The sequence below is a fragment of the Canis lupus genome, chromosome 2 (assembly GCF_003254725.2).
Source record: "Canis lupus dingo isolate Sandy chromosome 2, ASM325472v2, whole genome shotgun sequence".
Classification (NCBI taxonomy): domain Eukaryota; kingdom Metazoa; phylum Chordata; class Mammalia; order Carnivora; family Canidae; genus Canis; species Canis lupus.
This window is the reverse complement of record NC_064244.1, coordinates 11,970,426-11,992,944: the sequence shown is the minus strand read 5'-3', so window position 1 is coordinate 11,992,944 and position 22,519 is coordinate 11,970,426. Positions and strand designations below refer to the sequence as shown.

Genomic DNA, 22,519 nt, shown 5'->3' with positions numbered 1-22,519 from the left:
AGGTTTGTGTATGTATTATGCTCTCCTCTGATTTTTGTCTGCTTTGGAAATATTCCAGTTCCTATTTTAGAATTAACGTATATGTTTTGCACAGTATCTACAATTGTTATCCCTGGGGAGAGGGAGTGCATAATCATTTTAATCCCTTCTACTTCTGGGATTTCATCTATATGACCTTTCAAAATAAATTTTGGCTGTATCTTATACTGATTTCTGCTTACTATGAATTTCACAAGCATGTAATCTTATAAATCCATTTCATAAATTTGGAGAAAATCATGAATCTAGTGAGCATAATCCAATTTGCTAGTTGTATTACATGGAACTTTTAAAATTTCAGTGAAGTTACAAGTCAAGTTTTGAGTAAATAGCCTTAGAGACCAGTGCTGGAAAGACTGAACTTTTTAAAAATCAAGTCAGTCTTAATAAACATTTTTAGTGCAAATATGGTTGGCTCTTATTATTTCAGGAAATATTAAGAATTCTCTTTTAACTTAGTTTTGCCTGACATTGAAATCAATAAGGTAATGCCTATATTGTTTGTGTAACAGATTGAAGTTTTTAATTTTCAAGTAATTTTGTATCTTTTACCTCATTTCTATTTGCAATGCATCTGTGATGTATCAGCCTCTGCATCTATAGATTCTTCCCTTATATACAAGATGAACCCTGCTACATTCTCTAGAATTAGTGCCATTGTATTTGTTATAATTGATGAACTTAAATGACATATAAAAATACCCAAATTTCATATTTTACATTAGAGTTCACTCTTGGTGTTATGCATTATGTGGGTGTGGACAAACGTACAATGACATCTATCCAGTATTATGGTATAATAGAGAGTACCTTCATTGTCCTAAAAAATCCTCTATGCTCTGCCTATTTATCCCTCCCTTCTCCTCACCAAAGCCCTGGCAACTACTAATCTTTTAGTGACTCCATAGTTTTGCCTTTTCCATAATGTCAGATATTTGGAATCATACAGTATTGTAGCCTTTTCAATTTGGCTTCTTTCACTTAATAATATGCACTTGGAGTTTCCTCCTTGTCTTCTCATGGCTTAATAGTTCATTTCTTGTTAGTGCTGAATAATATTCCATTGTTCAGTGTACCAGTTTATTCATCTACAGAAGGACATTTTGGTTGCTCCCAGCTTTTGGCAGTTGTGAATAAGGTTGCTATAAATATCTATGTGCAAGTTTCTGTCTGGACATAAATTTTCATCTCCTTTGGCTAAATACCAAGGAGCATAATTTCTGGATCATGTAAGAATATGTTCAGTTTTGTAAGAAACTACCAAACTGTCTCTTAAACTGGCTGTACAGTTTTGCATCACCACCATTAATAAATGAGAATTCTTACTCCACGTCCTTGCCAGCATTTGATGTTGTTAGTTTCTGCACTTTGGCAATTTTAATAGGCATATTAGTAACATGATATTGTTTTAATTTGCATTTCCCTGACATATGTATGGAGTATCTTTTCATATGCTTATATTTTGCCTCCTGTGTATTTTCTTTGGTGAGGTATCTATTCAGGTGTTGGGCTCCTTTCATGTTTACTACTACTACTGCTGCTTTTTTTTTTTTTTTTTTTGTAAAACTAGACTATTTTAATACCTTTTATAATAGGATAAATAGTTCTCTTGGTGACTGCAGATATGTCAGGTTGTTTGGTGGTACTCAGAGCCACGACGGTAATGACAGTTTTCCTTATTGGTGTGTAGTCTGCAGTAATTATAAGGAGTTATTTCTCTGAAACTATTGTCAAATACTGTATTTGTACATCCATTGTTTTCAGGATTGTTGGTAACCTGGGCATATTTTCCCCTAAATAACCTTACCATCTTATGTCACAAGGCCCAACTCAAATCACGTTCACCTCAATGATAGTATCTTCAGTAATAACACCCAAAGTTGTATATATTGGGATGAGGGATTCTTTTTACACCAAACACTGGCAGGCAAAAGGTGATGTTACGTGGGCCTTTTGGACACAAAGCCCATTGGCCTAATGAGTCTTTCATATTTAGATGGTTTTTGACTAAAGCCCTCTCCAACAAAGCAGACGTCAGTAACCATCCTCTTCTATGCTTTTTTTTTTTTTTTTTCTTTCTCTTTCCTGTTTGAAAAGCTTTTAAGAGTTTTGTTTCTCCCTGGGCACAAACTTTGGGGGAAAGGGACTAGCCATTTTTCTGCTTTCTCTTTTTGTTTTTGCTTAATCATATTGGAAAATACTTTAGCTCCAGACTGTTCCTCCCTGTCCAGTAGATATGCAGGATGCTGCTCCTTATTGGAGACTCTTCATTTTTCTTTTGTTTAGTGTTTCTCTTTTCATGTATCTTGAGTCTTTTTCATTTGTATTTTCCTGTCATGCTGTTTATGCTAAAGGTTAGCTTTCATCTTTTTTGCCTTCCTTGAAGGTTCATGAACCTCTCACCTTCCTCCTTTCTCTTTTTCTCATGGTAATCCAAACTATAGCCATAGCACTTCTGGTACAACTCAAAGTAATCATTCTGTGGCATAATGAAGGCCATGGAGCTGCCAGTTAGCAAAGAAACTCTTAATTTTCAGGTCTCACAGACCCACAAGCTGACTCCATACAACCCATGATGGACAGAAACAGTTCTAAAACCTGGCCCATTTTTTTTTTCTGGCCCATTTTTTAATCAGGCTATCTTCTTGCTGTTATTAGAGAATTTTTGTATGTTTTATTTAGCAGTCCTTATTAGATGTGAATGTTCCATGTGAGCTTGACAGGAATGTATATTCTGATGTTACTGGATAAAATAGTCTGTTGATATCTATCAAGCTAATTAATAATGCTGAGTTCACTTTGTCCTTACTGATCTTTTGCCTGTGAAATGTGTCCATTTCTGATAGAAGGGTGTAGAAATCTCTAGCTATGATAGTGAATTCATCTGTTTTTTGCTTTTGTGGGTTCTATTTTGTTTTTGCAATTCTGTTAGTTTTTGCCTCACATGGTTTGACACTCTGTTTTTAAGCCCATGTACCTTAAGAATTATGTCTTCTTAGACTCTTTATCATTGTGTAATACTGTTCTTTATCCCAGATAACTTTCTTTACCTTTAAACCTGAAACAAATTTGCCTGAAACAAATATAACTTTCATTTACAGTAATATGTGAATAAATTATTGCATTAATAATATTCATTTCTTTTCTTTTTTTAAAAGATTTTATTTATTTATTCATGAGAGACACAGAAAGAGAGAGAGAGGCAGAGACACAGGCAGAGGGAGAAGCAGGCTCCATGCAGGGAGCCTGACACAGGACTCGATCCCGGGACTCCAGGATCACGCCTGGGCCAAAGGCGGCGCTGAACCGCTGAGCCACCCGGGCTGCCCAATAATATTCATTTCTGATAAAGTATAATTTTAAAAATGATTTTTAAATTCTCAAAAATTTAAATTACTCTAATTAGTTTTGAAATGTAGGTCAAAAATTTTTATTAGAAGGGATTTATCTAGTGATTCTCAAAAACAAGCTTTGTACACTCACTTGATAAATATTTAATTAAGGACTTACCATATGCCAGACACTTTTTTGATCAAATACATTAACAATGTGTGAGTTATTAAAAAATATATAATGAACAACTGATTACTGAACTCCTAAATGATTATTTCTGTAAAATTCTATGTGTATGTCTGTGTGTAAATAGTACCCTGGAATTACTCATTGAGTTTCTCAAATATATTTGACTAGAATTCCAACCCATACCTCTCTGAGCCAACTGTTTTTCTTTTTTTACTAGAATATGGTTCCTGTGTTCTACACAGTATGTGATAGAAAATGAGGTGTTGTAAAAACAAGTGTTAATTTTTTTTTAATCTTATTTTCCACAGAGTGTTCATTTAGGGAAGAAGAATTAAGCTTGAATGTCTGTTTTTCTAAGTATTCCTTTTGGATTAGCATCTTGATTTGGCAACTTGAATTGTAGATACTATTTTAGTTGTTAGCATAAGTGGTTTTGAGCAGTGGGTCTCAAAACTTAGCATGCACCAGAATAAGCTGGAGAATTTGTTAAACACATTGCTGCGCTCTACTCCAGAGTTTTGATTTTATATGTTTGAGATAGGGCCCAAGATCTGGTGATTAAAATAAGTTTCCAGGTAATTCTAATGTGGCTGGTTCTGACATCATGCTTAGAGGATGACTAGTTTTGAATATAAAACATGGGGAGAAGGATTTAAGTGTGGTCATGATTTCACTTCACACTGAAGGAATTAGCACTGAAAATTATTCAGTTTTTGTTATCTTTGAAATAGTGGTTATGATCCTAGCTTCTCATCTTTGTTACATATATTGAATGACAAACTATTATTAATACTCTAATTTAAATGTCACAATTTAAAGACTGATCTAAAAACCTCAAATACTTAATTCTATACATCTCAGAAACTCGTGGATTTTTTTTTCCCCCAGGATCTATTTTACAAAGAATATACTCACTTCAGTGAGCTTTAAAAATTTTTGTTTTGAAATTAGAAAATAAACAAATACAACTACATTGTGTAATTTCTATGACTTTAAAATTTATCCATTGTTTTTTTGTTTGTTTGTTTGTTTGTTTGTTTTGTCTGTGTTTCTACTTGCCTCACAAAGTTTTTCTGCAGTGAATGTCATACAATATTAAAACAGGAACTGTGGGGGCTCCTAATTTAAAAAGTTGGCTTTGATACATTTGATATTGAATTCTGAGTATGTAAAACCTCATGTGGTTGTATAAAATTTCAGCAAATGTTGTTCATTACTTCATTTTTATTTCATGAGGCTAAAAAAGAGAAACCCAAAAGCACTCTGCTAAAATTGTAAGTCCTTTTTAAAAATCGAGAAGCGTTGCACTTGTAAAGGAGAATTTTGATATAGAAAAGCAAGAATTCTGTAACACTTTTATTTAATTTTCAGCAACAGATTCAGGAAATACTTATCGAGTACCAATTGAGTTTAAGCCACTTTACAAGATTTCCTGGATTCACAAGGTGATGTAGATAAATAAGTTAAAATGGTGCCTTGATATGTATAGAATCTACTGAGGAATAAAGGTTTATTCAGTGAATTAAAATGTAATATGAAGAATACATTTAAAAAGTTATGTATAAATGCTATGAAATTCTTAGGAGGGAGTAATTTTGAATCAAGGGCTTTTGAGTCTAGGGCTCTAAGAGGGCTTGGAATAAGTATATTTGAGATATGTTGTGGAGGATAAATCAAAGTTGTATAGAGGGCAGACCAAGAGCAGAGATTGTAAGTGTGCCTAGAGGAAGGACAGATAAAAGGGAGACGGAGAAAAGAAAGTACATGATGTATTCAGGTCATTATATGAACATTACAATAGGTATAAATCTGGGTGTCTGAGTAAAGTAATAGGTGAAAGTTGATGCTAGATATTTTTATAGAAAGTTATTCCTTCAATCCTGATGAATTGAGGTTTTATCCGTAGAATAAGTGGTGAGCAAAGTATGGTCTGTGGGACGATTCTGGTCTGAAGTCTGTTTTTGTAAATATAGTTTTATGGGAGCATGGCTGTAACCATTCTTTTAAGCAGTCAGTCCATGGACGTGTTCATGCTACAAAGACAGAAGTTTAATAGTTGTAAGACACCTTATGGTGCATAAAACCTAAAATATTTATTCTATGGGCTTCACAAAAAACTGACCCAGTTATGTTTCAGCGCAGTATAAAATGTCAGTCTGTGTACTATCAGTTACAAATACATGATAATATAAAGAGCTTGCACCAGAATGCAAATTAATTCACTGCTTCCTTTATCAGGAAAGCTGTGTTATGAAAAAAGCAATGTCAGCTGATCTAGACCATGTGTGTAGCGAATAGATTTATATCTTACTGAAGCCTTTTATTGTAACCTGATAGCATATAGTTTAGTTCAAGGGTCTTTGTATCAGTAAAGAGGTATTGAAGTTTTTTTTTTTTTTTAAGATTCATTTATTTATTTTAGAGAAAGGGTACGTGTGAGCCAGGGGAGGGGGAGAGGTAGTGGGAGAGGGAGAAAGGGAATCTCAAGAGGAATATTGACTGAGCTTGGAGTCTGATATGGGGCTCAATCCCAGGACCCTGAAATCATGACCTGAGCCTAAACCAAGAGTCAGATGCTTACCCTACTGAGCAACCCAGGTGCTCCTGTATTGAATATTGCTAAGCAGGATGGTGGGATCATTGTGTATTGAAAGGACCATAATGTCAAATATAACCTTTTATTATTTTTTTAATCTCTTATTCTGTATCACTGAAGCATAGAATAGATGGCATGTATGGAATTTGGGAGTCAGGGAGAACTGGCTTCAAACCTTGGGGTCTCAGCTAGTATGATTTGACACTCAAGAGGGAATATGCCTTTTTTCTTACCCTATATTCTAAAAATCCCCCACAAGAGCCTCTAATTGGTCTGGCTTGCTTAAGAAGTCTACTACAGCAGTTGATAGATCAGGGATTTTGTTTGTCTCACACAGTAGAGTTGGTGGCTCTGGTAGGGGAGCAGTTAGTTTCCAAAAACAAGAATTGTACATTATAGATACTAGAGTAATGCTATGGAAACCATTAGAAAAACTGTGCTATTGAGCACTTTGTATATTCTGCTACACATGAAGCTAATAAAGTTGGTGACAACTTTTAGTAGATCATATCTCATCAAGTATGCTAAAAAAGCCTATTGTATCATAATGAATGAAAAGGTATTTTTCAGCCCAAAGAATAAGTCTGGAGAATACATCCCTGATGTTGTGTATATATAGGGTCAAAGGTCAGTTGACTCAACTCAAAAATATTTTGATTTGTCCATTCAAGCGTATTTTTTTCTTACTAATTAAAGTGAATACCCAGGAGATTCTCAAATAAGTCAGTATTTTATTTGCTTAATTTGTGTAGCATTAAGACTTTATTTATTTTTTAAAGACTTTATTTATTTATTCATGAGAGACAGAGAGAGAGAGAGAGGGAGAGAGAGGCAGAGATATAAGCAGAGGGAGAAACAAGCTCCATGCAGGAAGCCTCATGTGGGACTTGATCCCAGGACTCTGGGATAGCTCCCTGAGCCAAAGGCAGATGCTCAACCACTGAGCCACCCAGGCATCCCATGTCAAGACTTCAGAAACTGATTATCCTATGTGGCCTGGGAGACTTTCTTTAAAATAGCATGCTCTGGGATACTTGAGCACATACATCATGTACCCACAATTAATGCAGGTAATATTGGTGACCAACAATGTACTGCTACGCCCACACTGTGTTCATAGTATGATGTAAAAACATGAATGCAATTTTCTTACTTGCATTTTAAAAGTAGATCTTTTTTTTTTTTTTAAGATTTTTATTTATTTGAGAGGGAGAGTGCATGTGAGTGAGCATGAGTTGGGAGCAGAGGTAGAGAGAGAAGCAGGCTCCCCCTGAGCAGGGAGCCAGATGTGGGGCTTGATCTCAGGACCCTGAGATCATGACTCGAGGTGAGGGCAGACACTTAACCAACTGAGCCACCCAGGTGCCCCTCTATCTCCTGATGTCTTTCCTTTTTCTTTTTCTTGAATATGTGGGATACTTCAGGAGTATATAATTTAAGGAATTGTTTTAGAAATTTATATTTATCTCTGTGTTTGAATTTTATCAAATTAATTTGATTTGTAAAAGTTAAACATTCATAGTTTTTCATTGTGTAGCTTCTGGGAAATCAAAACAGAGATCTCTAATTGAAAACTGTTGACTAGATGCCTTTATTGTTGCCAGAATTCAAACTTTCAGTCACTTAATTCCTCCATGGTCTCCAAGATCTGTGAGCTTTTGTTTTGTCTTTTCTTATGTTGCTTTTTGTCAACTTTTTACAAACAATTTTAGCTGAATCCACAGTTCTGTTAGTCCTTTGATCTTTTTATTTCTACAAGTGTTCTGCTAATTTTAAACTCCTTTATTTTGTTTGTCAAGCAGTTTTTGAGGATTTATGAACCAGGTACTGCATTGGAAACAAAATAGGCATGGCCCCTACACACACAAACATACAAATACCCACATACTGTTGAATGTCTGGCATAGTGCGTGGTACATAGTAAGCAGTCAATAAATGGTATTTTGATTAAAGGTGATACATATTTTCCTCCCATTCACTAATCATGATTCAGTGATCATTTTGATCATTGTTTTGGTATCTTTAATAAACAGAACTCCTTAATTTGAATACAGTCCATTTTTCAATATTTCCCCTTATAGGTTAGTAATTTTTACATATCATTAAAACTTTCTCAATTCCACATCATGAAGATATTATTTCCTTATTGTAGAGAAGAAACTTTATTGTTTTACCTTCTACAGTCCAGGTACAACCTGCCTAGAATTTATAATTTTTTAAAATCTGTGAAATACGGCTAAGTGTTATTTTTTTGACCCCCCCCACACACATTGCTACCTAATTTATTCAGTATACATTAAAAGGATTGTCTTTTCTGTCATTGCTCTGAAGAACCAAACTTTTCATAAATCATGTGTACAAGTGTGTGTAAATTGGTTTCAGGACTGTTCCATCTTTTTCCCTGGCCTGTTTGCCTGTCTAGTACCACTCTATCTTGATTATTCCACCTTTATAATGAATAGATATGTTAGAATAAATTCTCTTTGTTCTCCTTTACATTAGAGATCTGGCTCTTCTTATTCCTTTAGATTTCCATGTGACGCTTAGAGTCTGTTTGTCAGTCTAGGAAAGAATATCTGTGGAAATTGAGCCAGATCTCAGTGAATCTATAAATCAGTAAATCAATTATATATCCACTTCTGTTAGGATCCTGGGATATTAGCATGCAAGGAACGAAGCTGGAAGTGCTTACTTATTGAGACATAATTTAAATTAATATAATAATCCTGCTTCTTAAAAATGATCTTAATTCATACACTCTGTGGTTTGTGGGACACTAAACTCTTTGTTCTATTAGCAGCAACTAATGACATAAACATAACCACAAATCACAACTAACATTTATTAAATATATAGGATGGGCCAAGTACCATTTTAGATGTTCCTTTATTTTACTTCTAATTCTTAATGAGACCTTCTATGGACCATTCATAAATGAAGAAATGAATATGTTCAGAGAGATTAACTAAGCTGCCTAATGTTGTCCACCTAGTAAATGGTGAGGCCAGAGGACAAACTCTATTGGATGCTTTGCTCACAATCATATTTCCAGGGCATGGGGCAGGCAAGACTGCAAAGAATGACAATAAGTATGTGGGGACTGAATGCATACTTAGTCTTTTTCTCTATCCATTTGCTATTGACTCATAATTCTTTCCTCAAGAAAAATGATAAAATTTTCAAAATAAAAATGGTTTTAACAAATAGCAAAGTTACATTCTAGCATAATATTTTGGTGAGAAAGTGGTAAGAAGTCTAATGAATCAAAGTGGGCCAGAATGCCCAAACTGTGAAGAATCAGCTCTTCGTTTAGTACTTCAAAACACTATGTGTTACCCAGATGTCTTTAATGTTTTATTATTTCTTTTTTGAATTGATATTTAAAGTAGGAGCATAAACTCTTTTATGGCAAGTATGCTGATATTTAATTGTTTTCATCCTGAGTTTTCCTCTTTGATTTGGAGGTAAGGAGGAAAAAGACACACTTTAAAAAATTATCTACCAACATTAAAATATATTTAAATAAAACTGACATATATTTAACAGAGACTAGACTTGAACCTTGAAAGCCTTTTAGCTGTAAGTAGAACCTCAGACCAGTTTCCTTTCTATTTTACATGCTTTAATTTTTTATACATATTTTTTTATTCTTTATGTGACTCAAACTATTTGGTTCTTAAGTCTATTTTACATACATGAAAATATGATTTTACTCACATGTAGAATCTGAAAAACAAAGCGAATGCACAGAAAAATAGACTTTTTTTTTTTAAGCAACTTAAATACAGAGAACAAACTGGTGGTTTCCTGAGGGGAAGTGAATAAGGGGATTGGGGAAATAAATTAAGCGATACATACTCTGAACTTCCATTTATAAAGTAATTAAGTCACAAAGGCAAAAAGTTCAGCATAGGGAATAATGTCAGTAATGTAATAATATGTGATTGCAGATGGTGACTACACTTTCTGTGGTGAGCACTGAGTAATGTATAAAATTATTAAATCAATATGTAGTATATCTGAAACTCATAACATTGTTGTCAATTATATGTCAATTAAAAATGTTAAAAAAATAAGCTGTCTAAAGGTGACCGCATTATTGTAAAAAAAAAAAAAGCACACGATTAAGTTATTACAGATTAGACCTGGTAATTTCAGGCTTTACCATTACATGTGCACATTGTACCAGCTGATACATGAATTTAAAATCAAAATGGTGGAGTACTTGTTTTGTTTCTTTTTTTCCCCTTCGCTTCTTTGATCCCATCAAATAACTTCTTTCACAGAAATGTCCCTGAATTTACAAAGCCTCAGTCATTCATACACATTAGGGGAATCCATAATGTTCAAGGAACTTAAATAGAATGTATCTTACCAACCCAAGAAAGCCAACTACAAAAAATATTCATATAAAGCTCTTTACACATAGGTCCTAGGTTACCAGCTTCTGTGCAAAAGAAGAAAATGAAAAATTGTTTTATTATTTATTATTTGAAACTAACTTCAGGCCTGGGTTCAAACCTCCCTCACACCTGAGTTGACCCCAAACAAATGCTAAATCATTGCAACCTACTCTTGTGCTCTGATGAAGAGGTCCCTACGGCATGAAAGATTTCTTTAAAATGTTCTTAAGTAAACTCCTTTCCTCCTATGGCCTCTATTGGAAAAATAAGTGGGGAATCTGGGCAACCAGTGGCAGTGGATCCACCTCTTGATGGTGGCTATGGAAGCTTACATTAGCCAACCCTCATGTCCCACTCCTGGTCTGCCCTCTGAAGACATCTCTATAGACAGAGTCCCGTCCTTCAAGACTAGCAGGCAGGATCAGAGATGGGCCTAGCATCTCAAAGGTTACATCTCAGCCTGTTTTGGGAGGATGGCCGAGGCACTGGCCCCAACCTTGGCTGTTGTCATGTTGCCAGTTCCTAGGTGACTCCAGTAGTGCCTGTCTGAGGGCCAACAGACCAAGGAAGGGGAAAGGATCAGTGGAGAGCAACAAATCCAAGAGCTACCAGTGTCCCCCAGATATGTGGGGGGTGACAGTACAAGCAGGATTAAAAGTGAGTGGTGTCCATGATGGGTGGGATGGAAACCCAGGCAGCATGGAGCAAGGTGAGGGCAGAGAGTTAGAGGTCCTCTCCTTAGGGAGTAGAGGAGGAACTCCTCTTCCAAGTTTCCAAAAGGTACTCTGATTCTGTCAGACATCCATCCTATTAAGTACTGTTTTCTAAAAAGGTAAACCATAACAGCATAAAAAGAAGATTCCCACAGTGCTAGCTCTTTATCTTTTCTTAGAAAAAAGACTCAAGCAAAAATAATCTTATTGCTCCAAACACTGGTTTTCTAGGAGATAGCTGATACATCAAGGAGCTGATAATTGTAAAAGAAGGAAATGATAGAGGCAGGGAATGTCCAGAGGCAAGAAGGCTTTGAGGAAGGTGGTGAGTGGTCTTAGTACCACAGGGTCAGACAGCAGAGGGAATGTAGGGCAGATGCCCCTGCCATCTCTGCTGTCATTTGCTCTGGGACCACTGCTGGCAGTGCCATGAAGAAGAACAGGGCCCTGTTGAGAGTCACATCTCCAGTGTTGGGCACATTTCTCCTCTAGCTGCACATAAGATATCTCTTAAGTAAAAATTGAATACACTCCCTCAGAAAGGCAGCCATGGGGATCAAACCATGTCTGGGTGGAAGGAAAGGATTCCCACTCTCCTGTCCCAATGCCCCTGGGATGACATGAGGCTAAGGCCTGCGATCTTATTTCCCAGTCTCCAGAAATGGGTCACATAGAGCCAGTCTTGAGCGAACGGACTGTGGCATCCTCCTGGCTAGGGAAAAGAGGCAGGAGAATAGTTATTTCTGCTGCAGATTCTGAGTCATCATTATGCTGTAAAACATCATTATGCTTTTAGGAAAACCTATGGAACAATAAAATATGGTCAGTGTTGAACTATATATGTTATGATCTTCTTCTCTTTTTAATCTGACAAATACTTTGTACTTTCCCCAGAAATACCACAGATGGCTGGTACCTGTATGCTAATAGTTCAAATGGAAAATTTGGTGGCATGGCTGATATACTGACTCCTGTTATTTCACGCATGGGACCAAAATGTACCCTGGTGTTCTGGACTCAGAGAATGGTGTTACAGTTGGTTGTCTCCAGGTACTACTTAGGCAATTGCACTTTCTACATTTTCCCTATAAAATTCATATGGTTCAATTTAGTGTTATTAAAATGTAGTCTTCTAATAGATGAGAATGGGTAATTATCAACACCTAACTAGTTTCAATATGATACGATTGAAAAAACAGCTTTAGCAGAATTGGATTTGAATGGCCAGTGGAACATTTTTACTAATCACTTTATGGTTAGTAGGTTTTTTCTGAGGTTACAGCTTTTGTGTAGTGCAGTTTTATACTTGAGATGTTTCATGTAGGTTTTAGTGTCCATGTTCAAATGGATCACACATACTTTGGTGACCTTTGAAGGTCCATTCTTCCTGTTGATGGGACTGCTGCTACATTTTCCAGTTGTCTTTTGAAAATTGTTTCTTTGTTTAAAAACAATAAACTATTTCAGAATTATTGTTTAAACTATTTCAAACTGTTCCAAGAATCTCACAAACTCTGATATAACATTCAGTCAGAGTTCCTATTTTTTTGCCCATTGTCCCGGTACCATCTTTTATAGAAAATATTTCCTATAGGATCATGTATCATACCTACTCATTTCTTTCTGGTGTCTTTAAAACTGGACTAATTACTTAATCTTCTCTAGATTTTTATGATTTTGATATTTTAAAATATTATCATCTAAACCAGTATGTAGAATCCACTCAGTTTTGAACACACACATATATATTTTCTATAAACACATATATTATACATATATATACATATATATATATGTATACATACATACATTGGTGTTGTAATAGCATCAATATTGTGTTCCTTTTACTGCATCCCTGGTGGTATATGATATCTATAGGTCTTATTACTTTTATTCCATTTGTTATCAATAAATATTTTGTGAAGAGATATTTTGATAGTATATAAAATCCTGTTCTCAAGTCAATTTTACTTGATAGTTTTTGTTTCCTTTAGTATTTTTCACTGGAATGAATTTTACTATGATGATAGCTTAATTGTTATTTCAAACTCAATTATTCTGTTTACATTTGTTGATTGGTTTTCTGTTATAAAAAATAGCATTGCCACCACCAACAAAATTACCTCTCCATTTATTGATTTACATCAGTGTGGGTTCATGGATCCTTTTTGTATTCAATTTTTTATTGTCAATTATAATTATTATTAGTTAATTGTGTCTTAAATTGCCCCAGATTTGCTCATAGGAGACCCTTTAAGCTGACTTCTGTCTCTTTAACAATCCCATCAATTTTTGAGCCTTTTCTTGCTTTCTATCCAAGATGTCCCAGATTCATTTTTATCTTGTGTTATCCCTGGAGTTAACTTTATCCAGGATTCCTGGTTTCTTTTAGAAGACCAAGTTATACAGGCAAAACAGAGAGAGGTTCTAGAGTCTCAGTACAGGTCCCTAGATCCTGTTCTCTCATATTGGACATGCCTTATATAATATATGGGATTTTAAGTAATATGTATAGATGCATCATTTACACAGAACAAGCCAGCTCAGTTGTCAAACATCTCCATTTGTACTATTTCATGTAGCATTTTCCAGGAAGCCATGTCTGAAAGATCAATCCATCAAAATTCTACAGTTGTTTACCATGAGAAGTTTCAGACCAGGAATATCTTGCTAAATGCAAGCATAGCAAAGGGTTCTCCCCCCTTATCAAACACCATTAATTTATTAGCGAAGATGTCTACATAAAGCATATTTGCAAAGAGATTACAGGTAGGTCACCTACCTGCCCCCCCCCCCCCAAAAAAAAGAGACACAGATTGCAGGCCAGCTGCTCAACCACTTTTTCCCCTGTACCTTGATTATAATTTTATTATTATGTGCTTTGTCTCCTCATTTTATTACTGTCTTAGTCTAAGTTTTTCCTGGCTCTATTAAATATTTATTTTTACAAACAAGTTATAGATAAACATAGTTCCCTAAATGCTGTTTTTTTTTTTAACTTGGAAATATATTAAATTAACTTATTAGTTTTAGGAAATTATCTTCTTTATTGTGAGACTCCTTACCAATAGTGATTTAAAAGTACATTTGCATTATAAGTATGTGTGCATGTTTGATAAACTAAAAACATCCAATAGTCTTATGGATTAAAGTTATAGTTTATCATTTGTTTTACATTGGCTTTTTTTGGCAAATATTCAATACAGCTTACTATAGGATTTTCATCAGAAAAAGAGAATTATTTAACTGGCACATTTTGTGGTTAAGATTAATTCTTTTTTCAGGTACAATTTTGTATTACTGGGTAAAAATTTAGAAAATATTATTGAAATGTTATAAGTACTTATTTATCAAATACTTAAAATGATAATGTATGTGATCCTTATTTTTGTGTATGAACACATTTTCCTTAGCCATTTATATGTAGAATGGTATTCATACAAAGATCTATTTCCCATGCTTTTTAAAAGTATTCATCAAAAACTAGTTTTTGATTTTTTAGAAATTATATATTTTTTTACTTTGATACAAGCATGTTATTTTAACTTAAATTATAAAGACTAAAACCATGGTGATATTTTTGTTAGCTTCATATTACCTAGGGATTCTAAAGGGTCTAGAAACTCTACTTCTATAAAATTAACAGTTTGAATGTTAATTATGCTCCAATCAAATAGCTATTTGAATTTAATTGAAAATAGATAATAAAACCATTAAAAGTTACCTTCACTTTGCAAAGTCAAAACCTTCACGAACCCTTTATCAGAACGATTCTTTGGGTTGTACACATTGTATTTTTAAAATGTAGTGCTGTGAAATAATTAAGTAAGCCATCTAAGTCAGTTACTTTAAAGTGTAGAATTGTTCTGCTATTCCCTATTCTCTTCAGTTACCCTCTCGTTGGTTCAGTTTGTAGCATTCTAAAAGGAGAGCCAGAATAATTTGTCTGCTGAGACTAATCAGAATTTCTCTTTAGAATAAGGTTATAGTACTGAGAATTCGAGGTTTCAAGGCTCTCTGGTAGAAGCATCTTAACTATAACAGTGTGAGTCAGTGCCCACTAAGACCACCCAGGAGTGCTGTTAAAAGTGAATGGGCTCCCATTGTAATACCACTGTCTCCACTGAACCCAGAAGGATGAGGAAAGAAAGTCATCCTCAGAAAAATGTTTTAGGCAGTAATAAGTGCTTTCTATTCAACTTCATGAATATTATTGAATATGTAAAATTTCAGTTGTTACTTCTGTCATTTTTTTTAAGCTAATGTAGTTAAGAGTTAATTAAATGATGCCTAGACCTGTTGGACTTGACTGGCAGATTCTCAAGTACACCTTTATTACACAAAGCTTGTGAGGTATCCTGGAGATACACTGCTGTATAGAAAACAAAGGTATCTCATGAAAACTGTCCCCACTTTTCTCTAAGGGACTTCATGTTGATATTAAAATGTTTTTAAGGGCAGCCCCTGTGCCGCAGCTGTTTAGCATTGCCTGCAGCCCGGGGTGTGATCCTGGGGACCTGGGATCGAGTCCCACGTCAGGATTCCTGCATGGAGCCTGCTTATCCCTCTGCCTGTCTCTGCCTCTCTCTCGCTTTCTCTGAATGAATAAATAAATAAATCTTTAAAAAAAATAAATAAAATGTTTTTAAAAATCACTGGGCGAGTTCTGAATGTTTAAAATTTATCAAGACCAAATATTTTAACATCTCTTACTTGATTTATCCCTATAGGTACTCAGCAAGAAAGACAATGTTACTTCTAAATTGTGAGCTCAAATAGGACAGCAAGGTGCATGGTGGAAGAAAGTAGAAGTGTTTTTAGGTGTTCAATCACATATACAGGTTTGTAATCCAAACAGTTGGGTGATGAGGGAGTTTTGTTGCTTTTTCCCCTATAATCCTACTTTATTTCCTCCACTCATAGTCTTCTGGTCCTCCCATTCCCTTCCTGATGTGTTATATGAATGCCTAACACTCCATGGAGCATGTCCATAAGGAATTCAGTTCTAGATGTTCTAATTTCTCCCAACCAGACAACCATATTCTAGGAATATGTAATTTTAATGCCAACCATGCTCCACTTCACAATCAGCCTCCCTCATAGAAAGAACACCTCCCTTGATTTTACGGACATATTCTTGGAGACTGTGGATTAATTATGTTAATTTATTTCAAAACTAATTAAAAGACAGACTTTTAAAAGCACATTATGTGGTTAAACCTTACTAGAGGTAATAGATTTACCTAATTCAAAAATATTTGGGGAGGGACCAAATTGTGTGCCGCTGTATTTGTCTCTGTGTATATTACAGTAATATTAGGAGGATAAGACTTATACGTATCTAACAATTTAAAATAAGAAGAAGTAGTACATAGATTAAAATGCTTAAATTGAAGATAATTACATGCCAAGGTAATTGGTATGGATTTTGTTTTTTATGGATTATCAGGTAAATAACTCATGGATGTGTGTGTGTGTGTGTGTTTGGCATTTTTTTGGAAAATGAGGGTTAATGATTAAAATTTTTAAGATTTGTATCAGGAGAAGGAGAATTCAGAATTCAGTTACCCATTTATACTGGGGAATATTTTCTTAGTCTTAATTGCTCAGGGCTTAATTTCGTGAGTTTAGAACCATTTACCTCTAGATAGAAGATATATCTTGACTAATTATTGCATTTCCAGTCCTCTGTATATGCAGAAATAGTAGCCAGTTTTACTGTGAATATTCAGTAACTATCTATAGTTATGTGCTGGATAGATCAGCCCCTCTCAATTCCAGTGGAAGCACGGGCTAGCTCCCTCTGCGTAAAGACATCAATACATGGAGCACCTGGGTGGCTCAGTGGTGAGCCTCTGCCTTTGGCTCAGGTCATGATCCCGGGGTCCTGGGATTGAGTCCCACATGAGGCTCCCTTGTGGGAAATCTTCTCCCTCTGCCTGTTTCTGCCTCCCTGTGTGTCTCTCATGAATAAATAAAATCTTTAAACAAATACATTGATATATCATTGTCCCTAATTTCTTGGAATAGTAGGTGTAATAAATTCCATATGTTTTTGGACTTCTCACTTGAGTCCAGTTTTCTTATGGGTCATTTGTGGATAATTTAGGAAATTGATAAGAAATAAGTTCACCCTGAAGATGTAATTATTAGACTGAAATTTCAAATTGAACAATATGAAATTTGTTATTAACATGATTCCATCTGTTCAGTCTCTGAGATCTTTTAACTGAGGGTAGAAGAAACCTCAGCAAGAACAAGTAGGTTTTCCTGCTACCAGACATAGGCTTCTACCCCAGGCAGTGAATTCTTAACTATGTCTGTGCAAGTAGAATATTTGTATGGTAAAATTATGTTCAAAATAACATTAAGGGGGAATTTCAGCAGGAGGAATCAATTATTAATTACTTGGTTAATTTAGCCTTTCTGAAATTTACTTTTTCATATATTGAAATTTGAGTAAAGAGAACTCTTATTTGAATCTTAAAATCAGATGGCTTGAAAATATTTAATATTTTTTGTGATTCACTCATTCCTTCAATACAAACTTAATAAGCACCTACTATGTGCAAAGCTCATTACTATGTATTGGAAATAGAGTTGATGAGCCAGGCATACTGTCTGTGATTCTTCTATTTTCATAGTATCATTCCCTTTTACCTCAGAAAAAAGAATACCTCTATCCCTTGAGCATAAGATATTTTTAGGAATTATATGTAGAATCAGCACTGAGTAGTTTTCACTTTTATCTGAGAGCCCTCAAACTTAGAGTATTTAATTATTTTGCATGACTAGAGCAGGCATGTACATAGAACTTAGTAAGTGCTAAGTACTATTCTATGAATTTGAAATACTTACTCCTTAGTTTTGATAGTAATTATATGATAATTATCCCCCTTTTATAGATCAGAATACAGAAAGACCAGTATATTAAGGAACTTGCTCTCGTTGCATACTACAAAATGGCATAGATGGACTTTAAGCCTAGGCAGTTCATCTACAAGTCCATAATCCAAACACTGTGCCATATTGTTCCTCAGATTTTTCCAAAATAATTGATCCTGCCTTTATTCTACTGAAAACATACAATTATACTTTTAAAAAAGTGTAATCACATTCAGTACTAAAGCCCATGGAATCGTAACCAAGATTTTATGGAGCGTTGGGATATAAGCAATGATTTGATCGTTTGGACATGGTAGGTACCTGAGAGTACATCTATAGGATTGCACATAGACAAAGTAATAAGGAAATACTTATTATCTAATTTCCTTTTCACAGAACATTGTATCATGTGTTTAAATGTTTAGATACATCCAGAAAATAGAGTACCCTTTGCAGTTTATCAGTGTTTCCTTATAAGAACATTGTAGTCCTTACTCTGTCTAGTTTTACTTCATAATGACTTTCAACCTCTCACTCTATCAAATTTATTGGTCTTACCAGCATATCTCTTATGAAGAACAACTTATGTAAATTTGCTATGCTCATTTACATAAAAATTGCATTTTTTGTTTTGGTTTTCATAATTTGAGAGGCATGATTTTCAATTATTCCATTATCTCATCTTAAAAGGAAAACACATAGGTTTTCAAACAGTCACATAAAAGCATAATACATCTTAAGGAAAAAATTGTAATTCTTTCAAGAAAAAAGTTTAGATTTTGTCAAAAGGTGTTTGGGAGCTTGAACAATACATATTTGTGTAAAATCACTGAAGTAAATCTGTATTCCTTGTTAACTCATTTCGAATTGTTCTAAATTTAATTTAAAATGTATTAAGAAGGGCACGTGATGTGATGAACACTGGGTATTATACACTGCTGATGAATTATTGGAATACTACATCTGAAACTAATGATGTACTATATGTGTTGGCTAATTGAATTTAAATAAAAATATTTCTTATGTTAATACACAAATACAGATGGCATGCAGAAAATTAATAGAAACATTCTGAATTAATTTCACTTAGAAATTTAAAACTAAACAATTTATGACTTCTGGTGTTCTGTAAAACAGTGTTATTTGTTCTTCTATGCATTGGTAATGTTACAAATTGAAGATGAAATTTGTAAACATTTTAACAACTCTTGTTATTACTTTTAATTATTTATCATTTTTTTTGGAGTCCATGTAAGTGGGATTTCACTGAAAAACAGGACACATAGGAGAATATTGTTCATACATACTTTAGTTAAAGGGAAATTAAAATAATTTTAACTCCAAAGATGTGGGTAATTAAAAATACCTCATGGAATTGAGGTTCAATATCTTCACTTTCACATGGTTGGGGTGGACAGACCTGAGGAGTGGCAAAAAAAAATTGGCCAAAAAAAAAGATGTACTTGCATCTTCTTCCTCTTAGTATGCTCTGTCAGCCAGTTGGCCTCCTTCCTCCCATAGGAGATGAGGCTCTAAGTAGTGAAGTGGGACTGTTTTGGATGAGAGAGCTGCAGCATTGGTAGGTTGGTGGCTCCTGCAGGTTTTCTATGCCACCTGCCCTAAAAATCTAGACAAGAGGCAGTGGTGTTGCCTCTCCCACATCTGTTGGATGACCCTCAAACATCTTGGGTCATTTCATTTTGGGAATATTTTTATTAAATTCAAACCTTATGCCATATATTTAATGTTTGCCTCAAATTTTGAATTCTTGGATGTTTCAACTGAAATTGGATTTCTTTCTTTCTTTCCTTCCGTTTTTTTAAAGATTGTCTTTAGGGCAAAGCGTGGTATCAGTTACATGGGAGATGTAGCAGTGGATGATATTTCCTTTCAAGATTGTTCCCCTCTACTTAGCTCAGACAGAAAGTGTACTGCTCAAGAATTCATGTGTGCAAACAAGCATTGCATTGTGAAGGATAAGCTGTGTGATTTTGTGAATGATTGTGCTGATAATTCAGATGAGACTGCTTTCATTTGCAGTAAGTGGAAGTTTTCTATTTCCTTACTTTTGCCTTTGTTTCCTACAACCTTACACTGCATGTGGTGTGTTAATTGCTGAAGCATACAAAGTACGTATAGCTCAGCAGCCAAGGCAGGTAAGATAATTTACCTATTTAAATACATTTCTTTCTTTTCTCAGTACTTAACTTTAGAACTGAAATTCATTTAAAACTTGGTGTCTTGGTGTGTGTGAGATAATTGGCAATAAATTGGAAAACAGGTGTCTTCAAAGACAAACAGAAGAAAACAAGTATTTTTCATATGAAAGAAAGTTTTGGAAAAAAAGACAAGCAAAACATCCACCATAGCCAATTCATGCAGGGTTAATAGGTTTCTATGCTTGGTGCATTTTAGAGAGTTATCATTCCTTTGTGTAAATTATGAGATGTGATAAATGTTAAAAAAAATACCTAGGTAATCTATTAAACAAGGTCATCTTCTAAAGGAAATACATGTCAGCTGATATATGATATTATTATAGGAGATCAACTCATAATAAACAGCACGATTAAAATATCCTTAGCTAAATGGGCCATATATGCTCGTTTGTGTAAGTCTGTAAATTGTGCAGCACAGTCCAGTTATTGCCTCATTTCATGGCAAATGAGATGAATACAGATTGTTGAAATGAAGGTTGACAAATTATTCCACTTACCAGGAATAATTTCTGAGCAAGAATATTTTAGTCTGAGCTGCTGTTGTTGTTGAACCAAGTCTGGAATGTCAAGAATGTCTTCAGTAAATTAAGAGCTCTCATTTGTATAGAACTTTTAACTTTCAAAGTCCTCTAATCTACTACTACTGTCTGCTTGATCTTCACAGAAACCCTGAGGGGTTAGGGGGACAGACACTCTTGGTGTATATTATACCGATGAAGCTGCCAACAGAAGTGGTTACAATTTTGTCAAAGTTCTTAAGACCGGTGTTTTCAGAGTTGGTCCTAGAAACAAGGACTTTATGATTTCCTGCTTTGTTGAAGCTACTATACCACCTCTGTGTGTAACTGAATTTTAAAATATAAAAAAAAGTTACAGATATAGAAATTCTATTTATATCCAGTAACTGTCCCTTCAGTTGCAGATTATTTTTTTACAGTATCTGTTATTAGCACATGTGAACCAAGCAAAAATATTCGGCTGATCTTGAATTCTGAATTAATATTTACCTTTACCTTATATTTTCTGCTGCATGTTTAGTTACTTTCTGCATTAAATGATTTTACAGTTTCTTCATTGCCATTTTCACTTCAGTATCACAAATCTATTAGGTTATCAGTCAAATAGAGCAGATATTATTATTTTGAATTTTATTTTTTATGTAAAAATAGATAAAATTTCCCCAGATAAAATTCAATGAAATTTTTCAGTATTGAATGTATCTATTTATTTATGATTAAGTTTTCCTGCCGCTCTTTGTATTTAGGTTCTAAGTTTGTAACTATTTCTAGAAATGCTTTGTCTGTATTTAGGAAAGAGTGCTGATGTGGTAGGAGAGTCTGTAATGTATGGGAACTTACTGTCTTAGTAGTTCCTTCTTCTGGAGGATAGTTGACACACAATGTTACATTAATTGCTGGTGTACAACATTGTGATTCAGCAGCTCTGTACATAATGCTGTGCTCACCACAAGTGTAGCTCCCATCTGTTACCATACAATGCAATTACATTACCATTGACTATAGTCCCTATGCTGTATTTTTCATCCCCATGATTTATTTATTCCCTATGGCAAACCTGTGTCTCCCACTCCCCTTCTTCATTTTACTCATCCTCCATCCCCTTACACTCCAGCAACCATCAGTTTCTCAGTATTTATGGGTTTTATTCTGCTTTTTGTTTGTTTATTCATTAGTTTAGTTTAGTTGTTTTTTTTTTTTTTTGATTCCACATATAAATCATGTGGTATTTGTCTTGCTCTTACTTAATTCACTTAGCATAATACTGGTGGTTCTTTTGTATGAAAAAATTGTAAAAGTAATGTTAAAATTTTGGAAGGAAAGTTGCACCAGAACATGCTTTTTGGTGAATTGATTACCAAATCACCCTTAAGTTTTGAGTGGGGTTTCTCATATCAGTAATACTGAAGCAAGAAAGCTGAATTACTTCCAGATATATAGATAAAACACAACTTTTCAGCTTGTTAGAACAAATAACAACATGACACTAGACCTTAAAAAGAAACCCACATTTTGATAGTGGTTCACATGCATTAGTATGATTTTTTTTAATAGCATTGCTTATTTTTATTATGTATTTTAAAAAATTTACGTTTGTTCCCATTCTATAATTTTAAATGTTTTA

The 22,519-nt window shown here is 34.5% G+C and overlaps 1 protein-coding gene and 1 pseudogene across 1 annotated transcript in view; one reads left to right on the top strand and one right to left on the bottom strand.

Moving 5' to 3' along the window:
* The window catches only part of MALRD1 (MAM and LDL receptor class A domain containing 1), a 649,658-nt gene that overhangs the window by 291,881 nt on the left and 335,258 nt on the right, over positions 1-22,519 (top strand). The window contains 4 exon segments of the mRNA XM_049096644.1: positions 12,168-12,292; positions 12,295-12,323; positions 16,004-16,114; positions 19,984-20,197. Coding sequence (XP_048952601.1) covers positions 12,168-12,292; positions 12,295-12,323; positions 16,004-16,114; positions 19,984-20,197 — 479 coding nt within the window.
* LOC112670397 (ribosome biogenesis protein NSA2 homolog) lies at positions 1,750-2,527 on the bottom strand (annotated as a pseudogene).